At 47.7% G+C, this 23,137-nt stretch overlaps 6 protein-coding genes across 6 annotated transcripts; 3 read left to right on the top strand and 3 right to left on the bottom strand.

Moving 5' to 3' along the window:
• Positions 1-8,303: 8,303 nt before the first annotated feature.
• On the bottom strand, positions 8,304-8,864 carry EI90DRAFT_2939120 (kinase-like domain-containing protein; the record flags this gene model as incomplete). Its single annotated transcript, XM_039055220.1, has 1 exon — positions 8,304-8,864. One exon carries the CDS (start codon positions 8,862-8,864, stop codon positions 8,304-8,306), a length of 561 nt encoding a protein of 186 aa, XP_038910313.1.
• A 362-nt stretch (positions 8,865-9,226) lies between these two features.
• On the top strand, positions 9,227-10,539 carry EI90DRAFT_2978118 (ribosomal protein L1-like protein). The gene is made up of 4 exons (XM_039055929.1): positions 9,227-9,289; positions 9,362-9,538; positions 9,593-9,805; positions 9,886-10,539. The coding sequence occupies exons 1-4, from the start codon at positions 9,251-9,253 to the stop codon at positions 10,252-10,254; spliced, it is 798 nt and encodes a 265-aa protein (XP_038910314.1). The 5' UTR covers positions 9,227-9,250; the 3' UTR covers positions 10,255-10,539.
• A 39-nt stretch (positions 10,540-10,578) lies between these two features.
• EI90DRAFT_3131888 (mitochondrial small ribosomal subunit Rsm22-domain-containing protein) lies at positions 10,579-12,846 on the bottom strand (the record flags this gene model as incomplete). The annotated part of the gene is made up of 8 exons (XM_039064430.1): positions 10,579-10,868; positions 10,928-11,447; positions 11,511-11,663; positions 11,689-11,847; positions 11,906-11,955; positions 12,007-12,112; positions 12,169-12,235; positions 12,293-12,846. 8 exons carry the CDS (start codon positions 12,844-12,846, stop codon positions 10,579-10,581), a joined length of 1,899 nt encoding a protein of 632 aa, XP_038910315.1.
• Positions 12,847-13,147: 301 nt separating this feature from the next.
• Positions 13,148-15,131, top strand: EI90DRAFT_3282266 (spindle pole body protein). The gene is made up of 8 exons (XM_039066890.1): positions 13,148-13,378; positions 13,457-13,639; positions 13,703-14,201; positions 14,255-14,359; positions 14,410-14,555; positions 14,609-14,759; positions 14,819-15,039; positions 15,104-15,131. Exons 1-8 carry the CDS (start codon positions 13,175-13,177, stop codon positions 15,122-15,124), a joined length of 1,530 nt encoding a protein of 509 aa, XP_038910316.1. The 5' UTR covers positions 13,148-13,174; the 3' UTR covers positions 15,125-15,131.
• A 200-nt stretch (positions 15,132-15,331) lies between these two features.
• On the bottom strand, positions 15,332-17,702 carry EI90DRAFT_2939133 (NADPH oxidase; the record flags this gene model as incomplete). Its single annotated transcript, XM_039055222.1, has 11 exons — positions 15,332-15,421; positions 15,481-15,495; positions 15,563-15,786; positions 15,838-15,972; positions 16,029-16,368; positions 16,420-16,520; positions 16,577-16,878; positions 16,938-17,023; positions 17,214-17,336; positions 17,387-17,536; positions 17,589-17,702. The coding sequence occupies 11 exons, from the start codon at positions 17,700-17,702 to the stop codon at positions 15,332-15,334; spliced, it is 1,680 nt and encodes a 559-aa protein (XP_038910317.1).
• A 486-nt stretch (positions 17,703-18,188) lies between these two features.
• Positions 18,189-23,105, top strand: EI90DRAFT_3147131 (ATP-dependent RNA helicase; the record flags this gene model as incomplete). Its single annotated transcript, XM_039065500.1, has 21 exons — positions 18,189-18,343; positions 18,403-18,520; positions 18,592-18,772; positions 18,822-18,955; positions 19,149-19,307; positions 19,340-19,485; positions 19,549-19,810; positions 19,864-19,970; positions 20,032-20,591; positions 20,650-20,747; positions 20,807-20,872; positions 20,932-21,105; positions 21,161-21,349; positions 21,517-21,582; positions 21,631-21,751; positions 21,799-21,935; positions 21,983-22,165; positions 22,277-22,456; positions 22,511-22,798; positions 22,852-23,020; positions 23,077-23,105. The coding sequence occupies 21 exons, from the start codon at positions 18,189-18,191 to the stop codon at positions 23,103-23,105; spliced, it is 3,522 nt and encodes a 1,173-aa protein (XP_038910318.1).
• Positions 23,106-23,137: the final 32 nt, after the last annotated feature.

Consider the following 23,137-nt stretch of genomic DNA (forward strand, 5'->3'; position numbering starts at 1 on the left):
TGAAATATATAGTGTAAATTTTTGGATTTTGGAGTTTGCCTTGAAATTTTATGATAGAAAGGTGATTTCAATTTTTTTAAATTATTTCTAAATGTCCTGGAATTTCTCTCCCTAACATTTCCCAAGATTTCTGAATTTTCCCTAATTTTCCCTGATTTTTTAGAAAATTTCCTTTTCTCAATTTTTTTTGAAAGTCCCCCATTTCTCCCTGAATTTTCTGAATTTTCCTTAATTTTCCCTGACTTTTTTTCAAGTTTTTAGAAACCCACCATTTCCTCCCTCATTCCCCCCCCCCTCAATTCCCTCCTCAATTCCCCCCCATCCCCCTCTTCAATTGTCCCCTCATTCCCCCCCCCCCCCAATTCCTCAATTTTCTCCTCATTTCCCCCTCATTCCCCCCCTCAATTTCCCCCCATTTCCTCCCTCATTCCCCCCAATTCCTCCCTCAATTCCCCCCCATCCCCCCCTTCAATTTTCCCCTCAATTCCCCCTCATTGCCCCCTCCAAATGTCACCCCATTCCCCCCCTCCATTTTCCCCTCATTTTTCCCCCTCCAAATTTCCCCATTTCCCCCCTCATCTTCTCCCTCATTCCCCCCCCCCATTCCCCCCCATTCTCCCCTCATTCTCCCCTCATTCTCCCCTCATTCTCCCCTCATTCTCCCCTCATTCTCCCCTCATTCTCCCCTCATTCTCCCCTCATTCTCCCCTCATTCTCCCCCCCATTTTCCCCCCATTTTCCCCCCATTTTCCCCTAAGTAATTTCAGATTAACCCTATTTATAACCCTAAATTCAGTGTAGATATCAATTGGGTTGTGTGCCCTTGGTGTGCAGTGCCACATGAGGGGTTGCAAGTTAAGTAGACTGTTGTCCAGTTGACCCTAGGGTAGGGACTTGACTGTGGCCAGTCACATGATACTGTAGTCAAGCTTTTTATTTTTTTGAATTTTTGCGAATTAAACATGGGCTCAGGGTGCTCATAGAGCTAATAGTCCTCTGTGGGCAAATATATCTCTATGAGCTCTCAGAGAGGGGGACCAAAGTTCTTAGCTCTGTGAGCTCTCATACCTCCTGGTTGGGTTTGCTGATGTGAGAAGAAGGCTACTTCTTTGGTTCTGCTTCAGCTTGGTTTATATACAGGCAGGAACAGGTCACATGGGGGTGCCATGTCACCCTGGACAGAGCCGGGCTGTTATGGAAATGGGAAATTTCCCAATTTAGACTCTTATGGGCCCTGCACACACCCAAATCACATGATATGTAAATAATTAGAGTTTATCCAATTATTAACCACCTAAACTACCACTTGTGAAAACATCTGTTAAACCATATGTTAAAATATCTGTAAAATCGCATGAGCTCAACCTCTACCCCCTTCCCTCTTCCTGCACCTCGAACGGACGAAAATGGGCGCCTCCGGCCCCATTTTTGTAACACGGGCTATTGCAGGTGGCTCTGCAGGCAATCCTGAGTGTTAGAGGAAAGAAGTACAAGTGGAGATGTGCAGCGTATCCAGCAGCATGGTTACCCCTGCAGAGTACTCGGCATCAGACATGTCCATGCTACATGTTAGAATGGGCGGAAACAGACAACTCCGGAGTGGAATCGGAGACTTAGCGTGGAGGGACCTTGGCCTCAGCGACTCAAGCGGAGCGCTGTGCCATTGCTGTTTGTCCATTTGGTCCTTAATTTCACAGTAGGTGAGCAGGAAGTCTCTAGGGGGCATTTCAGGTCGATTTCGGACTGAAACCAAGACGAGTATGTACAAGTGCCGATATATATAATGGAAGGGGCAAAAGCACAAGGAGAACAAAGGGTGACCGAATCAGAACAAAGACGTCCGAACGGGAACAAAGGGTAGAGGGAGCGGAGCGGTACCGAAGGTCATAGGGCAAGACCTGTGATACGTCCGAAAGGAGGTAGGGAGGGCGAGGCCCAGAGGGGCAGGAGGATGAGGGGAAGTGGGGATGATGACTAACTGGCTAGAATAGGAAGAAGCAGTAGTCCAAATAGGGATGAGGGGAAAACGCGAGAAATACATTACAAGTGGCGAGAGTGCCGAAGGCGGTCCGCGAAGCTTGGGGGTTGCGGAGCTTACGGAGGTTATGGAGGTGGGGTTGAAAGTCCGAGGGATATTGGCAATGGTGTTCATGTAGTATGAGGTCACCAATGCAATGGACTAAGACCGAGGTGGAGTCAAAGTCCGAGGTAGGGACTATGATGGAGGCTCGGAGTAAGGTATGAACGGTGTCCGAGTGCGAAGTACGGAACAGCGGTGGAAGGTCGTAACTTGGTGGAAGGGTGGCGGAGGAGTAACAGAGGGAGAAGAGAGGGGAAAGGTAAGGAAGAGGGAGTGGCGGAAAGGAGAGTAGTCAGGTCTGAAGGTGAGTATCGGAGCAGACAGGGGAAGCGTAGGGGGATGACGGGAGGGTGAAGGTGTTGTGAAGGGGGAGCGGAGTAGTAGGAAGGGTGGCGAGTGGGGCGATGTTCGGTCCGAGATGAGTATCGGAGCGGACAGAGATAGGGTCGAAGAGGTAAGGGGGAGGTGTGTTGCCAAGACCGAAGGTGAGTATCGGAACGGCAGCGGTAGGTTATGACTCCGGAGGTGAAGAGGGTGGAGGTCCGGAAGTCGGGTCGGGGTCGGGTATGCACAGATATGACACTACACAAGTAAGAGAGGAGGTCATCCATGTAAAGAAAGAAAGAAGGGAAAAGGAAAGAGAAGCAAAGGGAGGGAGTGGAGCAGAGAAGAGTGGCATGCCCTGGCAGGGTACAGGAAACTATGTACAGAGTGTATATATAATAATACAGGAGTGGAGTCAGAGGACAAATAGAACCCAAAGGGATCAAAGGGAACTGGAAGGAGACAAAGGGGGACTGGATGAAGGAACAACCCCAAGGGTCAAGGGTTGGAACTCTATGGTGCTTCCCAAAAGGGCAAGGCCAAGTGTTAGAGACCGGATCGAGATGAAGGAGTCATCTCCATGGCGGAGGGCTTCAGCCTCAGCAACTCAGACCAGGAGCGCTGTGCCAAGTTACACATCCATGCCCTATTTTACTTACTGGCAAGAACTAAAGAGGGATCAACTGTAGTCAATTTTATCACTGAGGTGTAACCTATGTACAAGCTAAGTATATATATAGCTACAGCAAGGGTGGGCCTGTGAATGGCAGGGCCGAGCAGAGGGGAGCTAACGGAGTTAAACATTAGCCGATTGAATATTACTGACAAGTCAGGTTACAGGGTTAGCGGAATGGCAGGCAATAACCCAGAAACAGAAAGGAGGGATAGGCCTGAAGGTGGACTTGCAGGGCAAGCAAGTGAATTGCCCAGCAGAGGTGGGAGTGTGCTAGCGGATGTCAGAGCTGTCCGGAAGCCTTCAGGGCTCTGTACTTAGGGAGGCGTAGGTAATATATTGAAAAGAGGGGGTGGTGACCATCGAGGGAGGCAGAGGTGATTGTGGAATATGGGAGCTCCAAGGTTAGTGAAGAAGGAGCAGTGAAGGAGTGGAGCTGGATCACCTTATGTAACCAGTTTCCTACATCCAATAACAATATTAGAGTTTGTGCTGATTTGCATACTGACCATGTTTTGGTTGCCAAATATATAATTGTTCACTGTCTAAACAACAATAAACACCCCCCAATGATCTCACCTGATGTATAGATCGTCTATGGATAAAATTCTATATTGACTTTACTATGATTTCTAGTCAATATTACACCTAGATATACATACCACTTTTCAGTAGGATGTGATTTTCCTGATAATTTACTGAAGGAAAACTACTAATAAAATAATTCCGTAATAAATGTTACTCAATACAGGAGTGACCAAACTGCTCTTTCTATCGCTTAGAGTGCATGCTAGTTATCTAGCAGGTTCAGGATTGCTTACTTTTCTCCTGTGGTGTGATAACCAAATATTACTGAGAGATTATTCAATTAAGAAGTCCCCCCACCAAATTCTCACTAATTCTCACTATGACACTTTTGTTCAGCTGTGTCTAACTGACCCTAACTCATGCTTAGAGTGACATGTTAGTTTTATATTAGCTAACAACTAATATTTGCTTTTGTCATGACCTGACATATTGTCAGGGACTCGTCCGGGGTCCAGGGGGTCCAGGTATAGCGTCCAGGACCGAGAGCCTGGCAGGGGGCGGATCAGGCATGCGTACTGACAGGCCCAATGTGGGACAGTGGTCCCTAGCCACTTAGACTGAAGTGGAAAGTTGAGAAGAAGGCTACTTCTTCGGTTCCCACTTCAGGTTTGTTTATATACATGCAGCTTGGATCACATGACGGGTGCCACGTCACCCTCACACACAGCCGTAACCACCCGGGTGTCTCCGTGGGAGATCCCGAGGGTATCCGGTGCAGGCGCGCGTGCTGGGCACAGTGGGAAGTCGCCCGAGGTGCCCGGGCCGGGTACATGGTGGGCGCGCTGCAGATGGGTCAGTTGTACATTGATACAGAGAAAGTCGTCCATGTAGAATAAAGGGGGAATAAAGGAGAAGTAAGATAAGGAGAAACTGAGGAGGGGAGGATGAGGGGGGAAGAAGGGAAAGGGGGAGGAGGTAAGGAAGGGTGGACCAGCGGGGTACCGGGTCAGGTTGGGCCGGGTGGAGCCGGGTCAGGCGGGTGTGCCCTGACACATATCCGTCACTTCCATCAACACATCCTAGTGCCACTTGGCCTGTCCTGCCCGCTATCATCATCATCTGTCCACCCATCTGTCCACCCATCACCCTCATCTGCACTTCCTCCCCTGCGTGTGTACCTTCCAACCTAGGTTGCCTGCTTCATTGTTGTCCGCTTGCCAGCTGGATGGCTTGCTAGACAGCCAGATGGCCTTTTCTCTTTTGTCTGCTTGCGGACTATTGTTCCTCCTTTGTCACTCATTGTTCTTGCTTGCCCCTTGTTGACCAAGTTTTCCGATATTAACTATTTGTCTCTTTCTCCATTCATTAATATCACGCTTGATCCACCACTCCTTCCAGGCTGGTCCTATTTAGTTACTTGTGTTTATAATGCATGTAGGTTACACCGGATGTACCTCAGTTCATATCTCAACTTGGATTCCCCCTCTAGACTCCTCTCCTCATCATAAGGCTTCTGTCTGAAATTGGGACACCAACGTAAGAACGAAGCGCAGCGCTCCACCCAAGTCGCTGAAGCTAAAGTCCCACTCCTCTGACCTTACGAGCCCGGACAACTTTGCATGCCTCGTGGGTTACCCGGATATGCATCTGACATGTTCCTGACAGCTTTTATCTTTTGGAGCAAATGAACCAACCACTGGTGAGGAGAATTAAACTTATATTTCTACCTGAGGTTTGAGAGGGGGCAGAAGTGGCAGCCTTTTATGCTTTTCAGAGGCCTCTCTACTCCCATGCCTCGCACTAGTTACATGTGCTACATTTGTATTACACATAGTTCTAGAATGATATAGGGGCTTGGGCTGTGTAAGCTTAATAATGGACTTAGGACATGACTCAGCAATAAGTAATTCAGTTCTTTGTCTTTTGGGCCAATCTTAGCGGGGTCTTGCAGTGCTAAAGCTATGCTCTACACTGCCCTAATTACGAATGGTTATCTTTAGAAATGACTCAGCTATAAAGGAACTTTCTAGACTGTTCTCTAATTCACCCCTTTTTGTGAAGCCACATCATTACTAATGTTCTAGAGCTTTCCCAATTAATTAACTGATCTGCAGACTTCTGAATCACTTTATGCTTATGATCCAAGATCCAGATCATCAATCATTCCTTTGTTCCAATTTATTTGAGCTTAAAATCAAAAAGTTTTGATGAATCATGGGGAAAATATACAAGATCCTTTTTTTTAGCATTTTCTCCTCTTCTGATGTGATCAAAAACTGTCCGCCCATGCCAGGGAATACTCTGTCATATGGTATTTGGTCCGCCAGACTTCCGGGCACCAATATATTTCCCTTGAGTCACATTACTTTTTGTAAGAATTAGCAAATAAATATATATGAATTATAAGGTGTTTCGCCGTTTGAGCGATATCTCCGTCAGTTTTGAATCCTTTAGAACGAAACAAAAACGTGGATAAATTTAAGAAACAGTCCTTTCAGATGGTAAAAAGATTACAGTCAAAAGCTTACTGGTTCCCGAGATATTCACATTTCTTTCCCAATGTTCCTTCTTATTCTGCCGTCTATGTGCTATTTTCTTGTTGTAGGGATATATTCTTTGAATTTTATATTTTCCTACACCTATGCCAGGTTCTAGGCATGCTTGTAGTAGCTTAAATCTCATGCTACGTGGGTGTGGATAATTATAATGATCTTCTAATGTCTGTCCAGTCTCATAAAGATCATGAGATCTGTTAAACATCTGAACTTGTCACCTGATTGTTGACTATTCTGATAGATCATTGTTTTATTCTTTGAATATTATTTCTCCTACACTGGAAACCTTCAGGACTCCATACTCAGGGAGGCATGGGTAATATATTGAATTGAAGGGGTGGTGACCATTGGGGGTGTCAGAGGGGATTGCGGAATATGGAGGCTCCAAGGTTAGTGATGGAGGAGTGGAGGTAATCTGGAAGGACCAGAGGAAGTGGAGGGTGATGGCCATGGATGGATATTATGGCTCCTAGTGGATCAGATCAGATTGGATCCGGATCAGAATCCGCAGATTTTTAGAGGTTTGAAATAAAATCCGTATCTGGCGGTTAGAAATCCATGGATATGCAGATCAACCGCAGATTGTAGATAAAATGTTCCAAAGTTGCATTTCGTCAGAATTGTCCTTGACGAGAGCTTTCTAACAATCCCAAATTTGTCCATATTGGTGGAGAACTGATGGAAATATGGGGAGAATGGTGGAAAACTTGGAGGTCAAATGCCTAATTTGGGAATAACAGGCCTGGGTGGTCAAATAAGACTTGGAAAAATTGGAAGAAAATATAGAAACATAGGAGGGGTATCTAGAACAGTAGTGACAATAGATCCGTGGATAATCCACTAGGAGCCCTAATGGATATGACAGTGGGGGAGGCAGTGGAATGCCAAGTCCATACATCAATCAGGCATTCCAGCCCCTCTGACAACCATATCCAGAACCGAAAATGTCAGGTGGGATTGCCATGTTAAGAGGAAGAGGTGGGGAGGGCTTATATTAGAGGGAGGGTGAATTGATGGAAGTGAGTGGATTGTAAAAATGATGGAACTCATCTTTGATTGAGGTGGGTGTGAATCAAACACCCCTCCACTTTCCAGAAACACCAACGAGCATTTGATATCTTTGTAATAGCAGTGAGTCCCAAAAACTCCCTGCTTTCCAAAAAGGACAAAGCCCCTGCAAGTGAACATGATAGGAGGGTATTGATGAAAGATCCAGTAACTTGAGATATGAGCAGGAGGCGGAAGTGTACGTCTAAATGATGCATGTGATGATAATTGGAGAGAGCCGATGGGAAGTGCATGAGTGACGCTGTTCAAGAGTGGTGAAGATATGATAGTGAACATCGAGAATTTTTTCACAACAAATACAGATAGGTATAGTCCTTGGGTAAGGAGAAGGAGAAATGCACAGAGCTAGTAAGTCAAGAAACAAAGGTGTGGAAGAAGTTTGTATCCGGGCGATATAATATAAGAAACTACAATGTATAAAAGGCCCTGAGGGGGAGGGGAAACCACACACGTAGTACGGATTAGATAATATGGTGCAGCCAATCAAAAGCTGGCTTCGGGGTGATCCAAGCCAATCAGATGTCGTGAATGAGCGTCCACGAAGATTTATTAGTTAGATTTATCATCATCATCATCACCCGAAATCCCTGATATCTGCGGAAGGTTCAAACTCGGGTGCATGAGGCAGACATGTCATATCGGATGGAACATGGTTGCGTGAGAGCATGGTGGCATGAGAGGCACAGGAAGTGAGTGAGTGTCGACCAGCACGAGGGAGTGGAAAGGAAGCCAGCAAGTGTGGCTGCTTCGATTCAGGCAGGACGCTGAGGTGTTTGGCCCTTCAAACAGCGGTAATTGTAATTTACACTCTGTACCGTAACGAACAAACCATTGTGTCTACGGTGAGGAGAGGGGCTGCAAGCAAGCCCAACCGATACGGGAAGAACACAATGGAAACAGCAGAAACACCACTGGCTGATATCGTCCCTCCATGAAACGCTCTGCCTTGTAATTCACCGCACTTTCACGCAAGGTGGTCTATAGGAATCTGCACGATCGTCTTGGTCGGTCTTCTGGAGCCAGCTGCTCTAGACGAAGGGTAATACAAGACTTGATCGGAGGCTTTGCATGACACTCACTCTCCACCATCTAGATATTCGCGGATCAGAGCCTTTACGGCTTCATCGTCAATTAGACTGAGATCTGGGCGAAGGCCCTCTTCAATAAGCAAATCCACGTCATCTTCCTTGATGTGTTCGAACGGTAAATGCCCAGTATAAATGTGCCAAATCGTCACCCCAGCTGCATATAGGTCGTCTGCACGAGTTAAGGGAGAACGAGTTTTCAGGGAAGAAGGCGATGTGTAGTGTATTGTTGAAGCGTGTCTGCAAGGGGGCTCAGACTCGAGCACGGCCTCGGCAAAATCGATGAATCGTAGGTTCCCAGCCGCATCAAAGACGAGGTTAGATGGCTTCACATCTCCGTGAATGATACCCTTGGAATGTAGCCTGTTGAGCAGAGCACAGAACTGTTGGATCACTGAGAGGCGACGGTTATGGTACTCTAGGCGAATGTCGTCTTGTGGTCCTTGCGTGATGCATCTCCCGAGCCGTGTGATAAATCCCGTAATCTCGCCCTGATTGAAGTAGCGACCGATAACGGGGATGGCGCAATCATTGCCAGCGAGAAGCGCCATATCGACTTCACGACCCAGTCTTTTTTTATCAACAACAACCGAGTTTAGTTTCAATACGCTTTTGATAACGAATTCCTCGTTGTAGACAAATATATAGGAGTTTGGAGAAGCGGAAAACGCATTGCATTGGAGCGACATCTCATGAAGGTCCGATGGCCAGGAGCCCAGTGGATCAGCGAAGAAGGCTTGCGACATTGGTAGGACTTGAATCCACGTGACCTGTTTTGTGCCATAACGTCACATGTAGGCAATGGTCATTGGCTGGTTTCTAAATCAATTCCCATCATTTTTTGTTCGGCCCTAATCACGTGTATATTTCCTTTTAGAGGGGTTTTGTAGGTTTTCTGGCTGGGTTCGAGTCTGTGTAGTCGTCCTACCAGGAAAAAATGCAGTATTTACTTCGTCCTTCATTACCGCCAACACCCGTAAGAGAACAGAAGAATAGAGGAGTTTTAGTGCCAGTACTAAAGCGAATCCGCCTCTGTGAAATCCCCTAGAGGCTCTCTGTAATCCTTCATTCATGCCGACAATGCCAACCCCAACGTACCTTCACTCTGTCCACACGGTTAGGAAAACAGTCGGAAGCTGTAAAGGCGGAAGCACGATCTCGTCGGAAGCTTAAAGCCTCTAGGGAAGAAGCGATGACGATCCGGGATGCTGCTGCCATCCTGAAGGTTGATAACTCCTCCTCACCCCCAAATTCGGAATTTACTCATTCTTGCTCTCAGGCTGTAGAGGCAACCTCTTCAACATCAGCTTTTGAATTGGCCGTCATTACACACCATACCAAGGGGTCCGCTCCTCCACGAAGTCGAATCATATTGCCACGAGACCCAAGATCGAAACCCGAAATCATGCTTGTCTTTGCTGAAGGGAAACAAGCTGCATCAGCAAAGAGGCTCGGCGCTGCTTACGTCGGTGGGGCAGAACTGATTCCAGACGTACGTTTCGTTTTCTTTCTTTATTCATATCTAATTTTCTGATTCGACTCGTTGCTGCTGTTGTTCTGTCACAACGGCAGGTTTTGTCAGGCGAGATCAATCCAACAAAAGTTCTGAGCACCCCTGCACTTCTCCCAACCATCAACCCCAAACTCGCCCGTTTCCTCGGTCCCAAAGGACTGATGCCTTCCACGAAACGCGGGACCGTCACAGACAACATCGCCTTAGCTGTGAAGGCATCACGAGGTGCACTCGACTGGAAGGGTGACAAACAAGGAGTGATACGGATACCCATAGCGAGGATCACCGATTCAATTCAGGATTTAGAGCAAAACATCAGGTTGTTCATAAAGGGTGTGAAGGAGGCGACGGCCGATAAGAACGCTATTCTTCAGAATAAGAAGAGTGAGTTGTCGTTGTCCGCCTTTTCTCTCGGGATGGCATTGTGATAGCGATGTCTAACTTGGTTGGTATAGCAATGCCAAGCGTCCTCCAGGTCTTCCTTAGCTCTACCCGTGGGCCTGGAATTCTCCTCAATGATGTGTAATAATTTATTTGTGGAAAGTGATAAACCATCTGATGTCTCATCGCCCCCCATCGTGCGATGTGTCGCCCACGTGTGATTTGTCGAGTAAGCAGGGAATTACAATGACGAAGTTTTGGATGCTTCAGAAAGACGAAAGGAAAAAACATAAGTTAGGTTGAATGTTAAATGTAAATTAGCTAGGTAAACGCATGGTGACTTAGGGCGATGTAGGAAGTACAAGCATGTCTCAACGACGCGTGCCTTTTGTAGGTCTCGCGGGTGACATGACCATCTCCCCTTTTCCGTCGAACGAGATATCCCACTCTCCAACCAAGTCCAATAGGTCAACTCCCCCATCGTCGTCCACGAGAATATTTGAGTTATCCTTCTCGTCGACACTCAATTGCTTCCCTCTACGACGAATGTCAGGTCCATTCTTGCTCTCCCACGGGAAAGCATCACCCCAACTGGCTTTTCTAGCATCATAATAAGGTTGTTTGCCTTGTGATTTTGGAATCGTGTGTCGAGCAATGTGCCCTTCATAATAACAAGACTCGTCAAAATTAGCAATGTGGATCAAAGCCGTCCTTGCTGACCTTCTTTGGTACAGGTGTCTAGAATAACATGGCCGCTTCGTTTCATGGGAGGGAAAATAATTCGAGGCCAATAATAGCTCTCATTTCGTAACTCCTCTTCGGGTCTGGGCGGGGTATTCACAAAGCTGATTAATTCTCGCCGCCGAACTTCGGCATCGGTTTCAAAGGTCTGGTGCCACTTTAGAGTGACCTCGTCTGAAGCAACTTCGCAGGTACTCGCCAAAATTTGGTCCCCCGAGCTAACAACGTCGGTGTCCTCTACAAGTATTCGTTTCTTGAGACGTTTTTCCAGAGACTGAGCCGGGCGAATGGAAGTATCATTCCAAGTCCCAGAAGGTGCTAAAGGTCGTGGTCCTCTACGGATGATGACGTATGAATAGAGAATATCTTCGTGACCTTTCGAAGCATGCTTCGTTCGGCTCAGGAATGCGGGACGGGAAAGACGTTGGGAAAAGTTGCATATACTGGGTGACGGTTGTTTGGACTGTAGGGTTAGTGGGCATGTTCTATCATGTGGGCACTGACTCAAGCGCAGGACCATGTCAGCCATGAGATCGAAACGGGATGATGAAAATGGACTGACAGGTGCGAGCACGTGCGATCCCGGCGTTTGGTCGTATTCTGACACTGGACCTTCCTCTGCTGGGAATTTTCCCTGCCTTCCTTTCGACAACAAACATCGTCGAGCATCTGCGACAATTTTGAAACCTTCCGCCGTCCCATGATCGATTATGATCTAGGTGGATTTCAATATACGGAACTATGAAAATGAAGGGGAGGGTACGAGCCATAGTGTCAGCTCCAGTATTCCATAGTTCACGGAGCATCTTGAGTCGTGACAGGTCAGTCGGAAGTTCAGAGAGAGTGAAAGCAACCATAGCAATGGTCTCCTCCGGAGGACTGTACACTTTATGCCCATCCTGCCTCACATTAGGCTTCAGCAAACAAGCATGGGTATGAAGCACGATGGTAACGAACGCGACCCCAAAACTTTTCGACCTGAAGCCTTGTCCGCCCCATTGACAGTCCTTCCCGGAAGATAGATCAGCAGGGATTGATCACTAAGCTTGTGAGCTCACCAGCTGTGAGCCTCTTAGATAATGAAAGAAGATTGGGGCGGTTCTCGAGACATAAGTAGTGCTCCACGGTGCTTGAAGCCAGAACGCTTGCAACTCGGGGGGTATCCTATTTGGCCATAATGAGCGGTGCGTTGATCCAACAATTAATTATGCACAGCCTACTTCGTTAATGAGCTTTGCGTCGTCAGTTGAGAGCTTTTCCTTGGTCTTGAACACGGTTAGTGAGGACCTGAAGCGGGCCCTTGATCTGTCCAATGTAAATCGGAGACAGAGTCATGGTACACACCATATTCCAGCTCCCATGGCTGAACCAAAGTCTATCACAGTCTTGACATTCTTCGACCAGTTTTCTCCTAATCGTACGCATGCTTCTGTGAGCACTGCGGAGATGGCAGAGAACTGTCCGGGAAGTGATATGACTGAAAATGCCAGTGCCTCGCGAGGAGTAATACGAAAGGCTTTGAATTTTTTAGGGCCTTTAAATTTGTCCGGAAGCTGGATACTCCATTGAGTCCTAGTTTTATTGCTTCCCTCGTTTGCTTCATGAAGGAAAAGCCTTTTGACGTCGGAGCGAAGCTGATGTTTGTCATTATCTTCAGCAGTACCCATGAGCCAAAGAAAAGCATGTAGTGGCGGGGGCAGCTTACCCGCAATGAGAGATTCCATATTGCGCTCGAGCTCAAATGGAATAGAAATCAACCCAATACGCTTACTCCCAAACACGGCTTCCTGAGAACGCTTTTCGGACCTATCATGCCATGCATCTGTGTCGACTCCCTCGCTTGGGGAACTGTTCAGATGATCGCATGCTTCTGCATCTGTTTTGGGAGTCCCGAGCATCATAGAATTGGAAGACTCAGTGGAGGTTGATGACCTATTCTTCCCCCTATGCTTTTTAGATCTGATCAAGGAAAGGTCTGTATCTAATAGCAATTGCCTAAGAGATGAGTCCAAGTCTGATGAGGAACCGGATGGTGGGTCAGAGGCACAATCCGGAGTCCAATGCAACCACCGTGGTCCCGAAGGGCCACTGAGCCCGCGAGAGCGCACGCAACCGTTGCACAGCAGCCGAGATATCCGCTTAGGGAACATCCAGCAGTCCAGCCTTTGGACTTGGAAAAGGATGCGCACGGGACCGTGGGAAGAATCCTTCCATCAATCTTGAGGAATGAGCGACACAGCCCGTGGGCTAGAGATTCCGGAGCCCCCCAAAAAGCGACCAAGGGTTTCTGGGACAATTGACGACATTGGTTTTCAATCGACTGGTGGTTCTGATTTGAATAGTGTTCGGACAGATGTTTACGACGAGTTGGATGAGGCTAAGTTGGAAGAGACTCAAGAGCCCAAAGCTTCCGATCTGTACCTAGACACCGTAAGTAGTTGTGGAAATTTTCACACTCGACAGGCGTCTTCATCAGGTTCCTTAGTGTTTCCTCAATGATATACATAGGTTAATCGAGCTGTTCTCGACTTCGACTTCGAGAAGTTATGCTCTGTCTCGTTATCAAACATCAATATCTACGGGTGTCTTGTCTGTGGGAAGTACTTTCAGGGTAGAGGGAAAAGTTCTTACGCATATGCCCATTCCATTCACGATGACCACCACGTCTTCATCAACTTGGACACTGAAAAGGTCAGTCTATCTCCCTCCTTTTGAGGCTCCCGCACTCTCCTTCCTAAACTAGTATGAATTAAGGTTTACGTGCTGCCTGATGGATATCCTGTCTCAGACCCTTCATTGGATGACATCTCGGCTGTTCTGAATCCTGTCTTTACGGAGCAGCAAGTAGCGAACCTCTCTAGCCCGCGTCAGCTTTCCAAACCTTCGTACGACTTGTCCTCCAGGCCATATATTCCTGGGCACATCGGTCTCAACAATATCAAGGCGAATGACTATCTGAACGTCGTCATCCATTCGCTACTTCATGTGCCTCCTTTACGCGATTACCTCCTTCTGATGAAATTTTCGGGCAAGGAACCCGAGCTGTTCAAGCGTTTTTCAGGACTTGCGAAGAAACTATGGAATCCACGTCTGTTCAAGGCTCAAGTGAGCCCGCACGAGTTTCTACAGGAAGTTCGTCGGGCGTCGAACGGGAAGTTCAAAATAACTGAGCAAGGGGACCCGGTTGAATTTCTTGGATGGCTATTGAATCATCTGCATCGCGACATGGGGGGCACGAAGAAACGGAACTCTTGTAGGTTGCCTTCACCACACTCTCTTCCGACGTTCATAATCCATTTTGACCAGCGATCATATACTCGACGTTCCAGGGCGAAGTACGTATTGACACGCAACAGGTCTTGGTGAAAGCGGACATGGACAATGAACGACCCTACTTCGATATTGATCGCGGTGAGTTTGCCCCAGTCGCACTTATGCAGTATCCTAACTTCTGCCCTTAGAGATCAAATCTGCTCATTCTCCCTTTCTTTTCCTTGCGCTTGATCTGCCGCCACCGCCGATATTCCAGGATGCCGTAGAGAAGAATATATTGCCCCAGGTCACCTTGGCTCAAGTACTTGCCAAATACGACGGGAAGACAACGCATGTGAGCTATAGGCTGGTGTTCAGCCCATGGAACGTTCCTCACACCCCATGCAGGAGTTCGCTGGCCAACTGAAGAGATGGAGATGCACACGCCTGCCTCAATATATTATACTGCACTACAAGCGTTTCACGAAGAACAATTTCATTGAGGAGAAGAACCCAACCATAGTGAACTTCCCTGTGCGAGGGGCAGACTTCCGTGATGGTAAATCATCTCTTTCACATCTTTCTCGAACCGGATTAAACACTCGTACAGTTTTAGAGGCCCCTCTGCTGGCCACACGACAGTGTATGATCTCATCGCTAATGTCGTTCACGAATCCACCGCAGGCACTACGCGCGATAAAGAGAACACAGTGTGGAAAGTCCATTTGAGGGCTGGAAAGCTTGAAGCCTCTGAAGAGGACAAATGGTATACGATACAAGATCTCATCATCGAGGAAATAGCGAAGGAGATGTTGTTTTTAGGTGAAACAGTTCTCCAGGTAGGTTTGAACTTTGCCAACTTTGAGACTCACACGAATGATAACCAATGCCCACTTTGCCAAGATCTGGGAACGTCGGTCGTAAGATACACCAGCTCTTGAAGGGTACGTGCCAAGCCTTTGGCGTTTGTGTTTGAGTAGTAGGGTCTCATCATAAATGGAACTCATTGACCAATTCGTGCATGCCACCGCAATCCATTCTTGATAGTTACAATCAGATACAATACAAACAAACCCTCCGGCGAAGGGACCACTAAGACGATCACCTTCGAGAAGATGTAATATTATATTCTCAGAAGTGCTCCTTTGTAAACCTGAAAGTGATGTGTTCTGTCGAAGCTGCGTCGGACTGAGCCCGGACGGCTTTTGCCAAACCACTGGGCTGTAATGAAGCCAAGTCAGCGTTTAAGTAGAAGGCTTCCAGGTTGTATCGCTTCTTACCCCACAAAAGAACGTCTAATAGCAAGGTAGGCGAGAATACAAAGTCAGCCACCTCGATGTGTCTGTGTATGGGCATACGTACAACTACACTGGTCTTCAAACTCGCCTCTCTTCCGGGAAAATACGCTCCAGACTCAATCGCCATCCTGAGCCTTGTATAAATCGACTTCCAGTCAGGGCGCCCATACAGAGTTCTTGACTTCAAGAGCGTAAGAGGATCGAATCCAGCATCATTCAAACTGATGTTATACATTGTCGATTGGTCCAGCGACGCTGTAAGGTAGGTAGAGATGCGCAGGAAATTGGCTAGACATGAGGTCAGGGTGTGGTAGAAGGTAATTGGACATGTGTCCTCACGATCGGTCTGGGCCGCCTCAACCTCCGAGAGAAGCGTTTGGAACCAACCAAAGCTTGGCGTATCACGAACAACCCAAATAAACTCAACGCGTTTGAGCGCGCCAAGATTACCTCTGCGTTGGCGGTACCAGATATCTATAAAGCGAGGATATCAGCCCGCTAAAGGCAAAGGTGTTGGTCCTGATGCTTACGCTTAAGAATACTGGCAAAAGGAGTCACGCCAATTCCAGCACCAATGAGAACAGCGACCTCAGCTGTGAACACATCTTCAGCCGGAGCGCCATATGGTCCATCGATGCGTACGAGAGGAAGTCGCGATCCTGCAGCAGTATCAATCTCCACAAAGTCGCCCCGAATGCCGAGGTCGTCGAAATCCATTGACTTCTCAGAACCAGCTACAGCAGCTTTCGTGAGTGAGGCAACAATATCTGGTCCCACACCAACGCGTTCGCCCAATGCTTGGGTCCAGTCACCAACCTGGCGGATGTGGACTGAAACGTATGGATCTTCAGGAGCAGATGTAATAGTGAACTAGGTTCTTCATAAGCAACCACAACAAAATCCAGGTGTGGGCGGACATACAGGGTGCCATTGCCACCTTGACACATCGGTAACTTGAATAAACAGCCATTGACCGGCTGTATACTTAAAACTCGGCTTCCTGATCCGCAATTCCATGGCACCTGATGAGGTGCGCATCAAAAATTGCGTCCATGCGGTACACTTCGAGTGAACTCACCACTTGGGTGCACCAGTACACGTTCCAACTGAGTCTCCCACCGAGCCCTTATTTCCCGGTATACACGCTCTCCAAAATATATGATGCCAGGCCAGATGGTGAATCTCCAACTCTCGTAGCCAAGACAATGCTTTGTCGAGTAGAATGGGAACATTCGAATGTAATCCGGCTCCGGGCTGTCTCGGACAAAGCAGCCCGTAGCATGAGTGTAAAGAGCTATCATGAAGAAAAATGCAAGATGATGCGTGTACCAGAATGCTTCAAAGCATTGGGTGCGGATGCGATGATGGGCGGTCGAGTACCTGATGTGAAAGTCAATGATAATGAGTTGAAAAGGATTTCTTAGAAACATCCGACTTACATGATAACCATTATTAGAAGCATGAAATGTCCTGTGATGCCACCAGCTTGCGTGTAATGAATTTGGAGAGCGAGCTGCGGTCGAAGCTCTATGACCAGTTTCAGCGGATCTGAGTTTCAATCGGCTGGCCAGCAAGTAATACTTACGAGTCCTCTCTACATTCTGGTGGGCGATCGACCAGTAGAAAGAATCAGGTTAGGTGCTGCGATACCCATCGTGAGAGTCACAGGTAGCTTACAAACTAGGGATACCAAAAAGTAAGCGTGTCGTCTAGACAGATATTCGAGAGCTACACACGAAGTTGACATAGTGGGCTGTAGTATGAACCATAGCCCAGAAGGCCATCGAATATGCTACTTGACGGTGAAACCAGATATTTTCATCCAGGGGCATCAACCACTACATTTCGCTCTCAACATCAGCTCTGGGATGGACAAGAGAGAACTTACAGCAAGTTTTGGACGCAGGTGCCTTATGACGTTGCGGAGCATAGGAAGAAGGATGAGTCCACCGTCGTATGCGAGAACAAGACCAGCGCCTCGGGAAGTCCATACAGAGAACCTGAGACTGTTTAAAGGAGCCAACTTGGGGTTCGTTGCCTTGCGATTAACTATTAGCTTAGACAACTAGTAGCTAAGGTTGTCCTGTTACCTGAGCCCACCATCCATAGACAAATAGACCAATCTGGCTCCCAAACCATACAATATTGAAGCAGAGCCGTTTCCATGTTGCGAACTCCCGACGAAAGCTATCCCCAGCAGACATGACAGAGAGCAATGGGTGTCCTTAATATTTGATAAACGGTGTCAACTGGACAGTGATGGGATATGATAGAAACGAGGAACGAATGACAGGTGTTCAGAATTCCAGACCAGCGGAAGGTCGAAGCCTACTCCGAGAAGAGGGATTAGATTCACAAACATTAAGAACAACTTCCGCTGCGCTCACCCAGCAACGACGGACAGAATAAAACAACGAAACAGAAAACCACAGAACCAGAGCGCTCGCCCACAGGGAAGCAAAAGAGAGGGAGACCGGACATCACAGCATGATTTTATCCTACGGCGCCTTTGAAGTTGCCTCGTTGTTTCCTGTCATCACAGCTGGAGTGATGGTGTATCCAAGACTCTGGAGCCATGTCGACGTCGTCGCATCACAAAGGTTGGTGTTGTAATTGATTCACACTTGCCATCTTGGTAACTGTGGTGCATTACCTAAGTAGGACGCCCCGACAACGCAAAACAGTTTTCCATGGATCCCGAAGCCCCAACATCTCCTGATGAACTACTAAAGTTGTTGAAGTTGGATGCGCCTCCTACAGAAGAGGAAATCATATCTCTGATTGAAGATGAATGGCTAACACCTAAGGATATCTTGCCACGCGATTGGCTGGATCGATATCAATTGTGGGAGTGTCGTCTGAGTCTGACCCGTCAAGCGCTTCCAATTGAATTTTGTGTATTAGACATGAATACCGTCCTTTCAATATCCCATCCCTTCTGTCGCTGGCACCTTCGCCACCCACCAGCACTCTTTCATTTGTCCGTGCTGGACTCGATGGCAAAATTACTGGCTACATCGAGGTGCGCAGCCTTCATTTCCTCACGGTTGAGTACATTTCCGATCATCATTCCAACTCGTTATTTTGTGGAAGACGCCGCGCGCACGTAGTGAAGAATCACCTACCACTTCAACATCCTTGCTTCGAGCGTCTGCCCCGACGTCAACCTTTGTCCGTGGAAAATCTGGCTACTTGCCCTTTCGACCAGGTGGCCTCGATGATGCATCTATAGGTGTAGATGGGCTGCACAAACTAGCTAATAGGGACACTCATGGTGCGATCTTTATGACGTAATGCCACCGCATCTGATGTTTATCCTCCAGATTCGTACGCCACTGTTCCCCCTGGATTCGAGAAGGGCATGGAGTTTGATGACCCATCGGGGGAATTGGACGGACGACTCCAGGTGTCCCCGGACGCCCGACATCCCCAGTCTCTTCCCCAATTTATACCTAATGTAAGGGCACCCGTTTGCCTAATAGGCCCCTCTACGATACTAAGATACCTTCAATAGAATCAAGAAGAAAAAGACGCATACAAAGGGAACGATGTTCCAACTTCTTCTGAGGAGATAGATGCTTTCCTGCCAGCCTCTGTGGGCGTCATCGCGACTCCGGTCAATGCATACTGATTGCGAATTCTGATACTAGGTGTTTGCTATTCGCAAGCCCGATGCGAAGTCATTCAGGAAGGCTGCAACGACAAAAAAGAGAGATTGGGCTCATGTTGTGGATGTGAAGAGGGGCATTCCTAATTTCCACGAGCTTGTTCCTGACATGGCACACAAGGCTAGCAACACTTCCGCAAAGGTTACGCTTATTTTGAGACGACCATTTTGCAGTATCCATTCGAGCTTGATAACTTCCAAAAGGAAGCCATATACCATCTAGAAATGGGAGATTGTGTCTTCGTCGCAGCACACACCAGTGCTGGCAAGACTGTCGTTGCGGAGTATGCTATCGCTCTGGCAGGCAAGCATATGACCAGGTGCGTGGAAGGAAGAGCCTAGAATGCCTTTCGATCTCACCTGGAGCTTCTGTGTCGGTACAGAGCTATATACACGTCACCCATAAAGGCGCTTTCAAATCAGAAATTTCGTGACTTCAAGTCCACGTTCTCCGCATCGACTGGAACTACCCACTCCCCAATCGAGGTTGGAATCCTGACAGGCGACGTGCAGATTAACCCCGAGGCGACGTGCCTCATTATGACAACAGAAATTCTTAGGTCCATGTTGTACAAAGGTGCAGACCTAATAAGAGATGTCGAATGGGTTATCTTTGATGAGGTCCATTATGTTAACGATGCTGAGGCAAGTATTGTGTTTGTCACCCATCCAATTTTCACTCACAATTCTCATTCCAGAGAGGGGTTGTCTGGGAAGAAGTAATAATCATGCTTCCAGAACATGTGAATATAATTCTACTCTCAGCCACCGTCCCAAATACAGAAGAATTTGCAGCCTGGGTAGGGTGAGCCAATTCGCCGCCGTAATTGTGACCAAGTGTCACCCTGATACATTTCTCTCCGAAGGCGGACGAAACAGAAACCAATCTACGTGATCTCAACACCAAACAGACCTGTCCCTCTTGAACACTACCTCTATCCACCTGGAGCGAAGGAAATATTCAAGATTATCGATTCCAAAGGAGACTTTAACACCACAGGCTACAAGCAGGCTGGAGAAGCGAGTAAACGCAAGCAAGACAAGGAACGGGAGGCTGCTGGCTTGCCACCGGTTCAAAGGGGTGGGGCTCGAGGTGCCCGCGGAGGCGGTGGCGGGCGCGTTGCCACCGGACGCGGTGGTGGCAACCGTGGAGGATCCATCCATTCTTCTGCCCGGACTGTCCACCAAGACACTCGGAATCTTTGGATCCACTTGGTTGGACTCCTAAAGAAGCCCTTTCAATATTCAACCATCTCTGGCGCCATGCACATATCCCCTTCACTTCTTCCTGCCGTGATATTCACTTTTTCCAAGAAGCGGTGCGAGGAGAATGCTGCTAGCCTGAACAATGTGGATCTCACTAGTGGTGCCAAGGAGAAGAGCGAGGTGCATATATTGTGGGAGAAGGCTCTGAACCGATTAAAAGGTCTGGCCATTTGTTCTCTGTTGTGTATGAGTGATCCTACGGACCCAATTATTGAAAGGGTCTGACAAGAAGCTCCCTCAGATCGAACGTATGAAGGATCTGCTTTCCAGAGGCATTGGGGTGCACCATGGGGGGCTTCTGCCGCTCGTGAAGGAGGTCCGTTTGGATTGTTATTGTTCGATTTGGATCGTACGTTCTGACGTCATATCTGACAGGTAGTCGAACTATTGTTTGCTCGGGGTTTGGTCAAGATCTTATTCGCGACAGAGACATTTGCCATGGTAAGCTCCAACCAAAGGTGAAATCTGATCATTCTGACAGTGACCACGATTATCTTAAGGGTGTTAACATGCCTGCTCGTTGCGTAGTATTCTCAGGCATTCGCAAACATGATGGACGATCATTTCGAGATATTCTGCCTGGTGAATATACTCAGATGTCTGGACGCGCTGGACGAAGGGGTCTCGATGCAAATGGTGTGGTGATAATCGTTACTGGTGAACAACTTCCGGATGTAGGTCGTCGTGATGGTCCGATTCCCCGGAATTTTCCTCATCCTGTTCGTTCAGCAAGCTACATTGAAGACGATGATAACAGGGACTCCTCACAAGCTTCAGTCACAATTTCGGCTCACGTACAACATGATCCTCAATCTCCTTCGCGTTGAAACTCTCAAAGTGGAAGAGATGATTAAGCGTAGTTTCTCGGAGAATGCCACTCAAATGATGGTCCCAAAACATGAGAAAGAAAAAAATGAGGTATATTGATCCCTGAGCCCTGTGGGGCGCATACTTATGCCAGTGTGTTAGATTGAGGAGAAATTCAACGCTCTTTCTCGATTGGACCCCTCGCCGGAATCAGAACGTGTTCGGACTATTACACTGCATCGACGTCCATTGTTTCCGTGGCATCGGAAATTCTGGAGAAAAGTGTGAGTAACCCTGCCTCGAAGATCCTGTCCCCTGGCCGCATCGTAATCCTCCGTGAAACGGTAAGGCTTAATTCAGTTGGGTATATGTAGTGCTCATTACCCTTGCAGCGCTTCCCCGGGAACATCGCAGTTATACTTAGACAGGACAAATTGATGGACAAGGTGGATGGGCATCCACCTTATGTGATCTTGACTCTTCTGCATAAAGAAAAGAAGAGCAATCATCACCGTAAGTGATTTTAATTACGCAAAGGGCGCACTGGTTGTTAATGGCAGGAACAGGGACTGATGGGGATGCTCTCCTACCTTACTGGCCACCTCGTGTCTCCTATCTATCGAAAGATGAGAGCTCCTATCATGTCGATATTGTCGGTATTTCGAGTATTGCACTCGTGACGAATCGAACCATTCAGGTATGTTCCCACTACACGGATTTTCATGAGCTCACTTTGATGTCAAGGTGGACATAAATGAAATCCTAGACCGTCGCCTGCTCAGGGCTCTGAGTGCCGTCAAGGATCAACTGTCGGAATTGCTGGTCGAAATTTCGGACGGTGACTATCAGAGCCGACCTCCTGAGTGGACCTGGTCAAAGACCAGGACGTTGGACTTCCAAATGCTTTTTCAGCAAAAGGATGAACTGGTAAGAAGACTGCAGTCAATGAGCGATGTAACTCGTATTGTCAACTTCGAAAAGAAGGTGGATTGTCTGCCCTTGGTTCTGTTCTCAGGAAGCCGCTGATTCAAGTCCTAGTTTGCCACGGTTCATATTGAAACTATCCTCCGCACCCGAATTAATGAACTAAGGGAACAAATCTCAGATCAAAATCTTGAGTTGTTACCGGACTACAACCAACGAATCAACGTGCTGAAGGATCTACATCACATCGATGAAAATTCCACTGTCCTGCTCAAAGGGCGAGTTGCATGTGAGGTATGTCGATCCATCGACTTGGTTCATCCAAATCACACTATGTCCTTGTTTTAGATCAACTCGGCCAACGAACTTATTCTTACGGAACTTATCTTGGAGAATACTTTGGCCTCGTACGAGCCGGAAGAAGTTGTGGCCCTCTTATCTGCCTTCCTCTTTCAAGAGAAGACAGAAGCAGAACCGGAGTTGACGCCCCCACTTCAAAAAGGAAAAGATATTTTGACCTCCACCGCGGAGAAAATAGCGAAAATCCAAGACAATTGGCAAGTTGGGGGTGCTGGTGCGCAGACTACTCTCAAGTTCGGACTTATGGAGGTGGTCTATAAGTGGGCCAAAGGGATGGTAAGTTCGTGGTACTCTTTCTTACGACGAGTTCACAACTGTTCTTCATCCAGCCCTTCGAGAACCTTACTGAGCTCACAGATGTTCCTGAGGGTACCATTGTACGTGTTATCACAAGGCTGGAGGAGACATGCCGTGAAGTGCGCGATGCGGCTAGGGTTATTGGGGACGCCGAGCTGTTCAGGAAAATGGAGGAGGCCCAAATCAAGATCAAACGAGACAGTGAGCGAAGCTACTGCCCTTGTCCCGCACACTTGCTCACGATTTGTATATTCAAGTTGTCTTTGCAGCGAGTCTGTATTTCTAGGTTTGGAGTATCACAGGAGCAACAGCAAGGTG

The sequence above is a fragment of the Cantharellus anzutake genome (genome assembly GCF_015039405.1).
Source record: "Cantharellus anzutake strain C23 chromosome Unknown EI90scaffold_82, whole genome shotgun sequence".
In the NCBI taxonomy this organism is placed as follows: domain Eukaryota; kingdom Fungi; phylum Basidiomycota; class Agaricomycetes; order Cantharellales; family Hydnaceae; genus Cantharellus; species Cantharellus anzutake.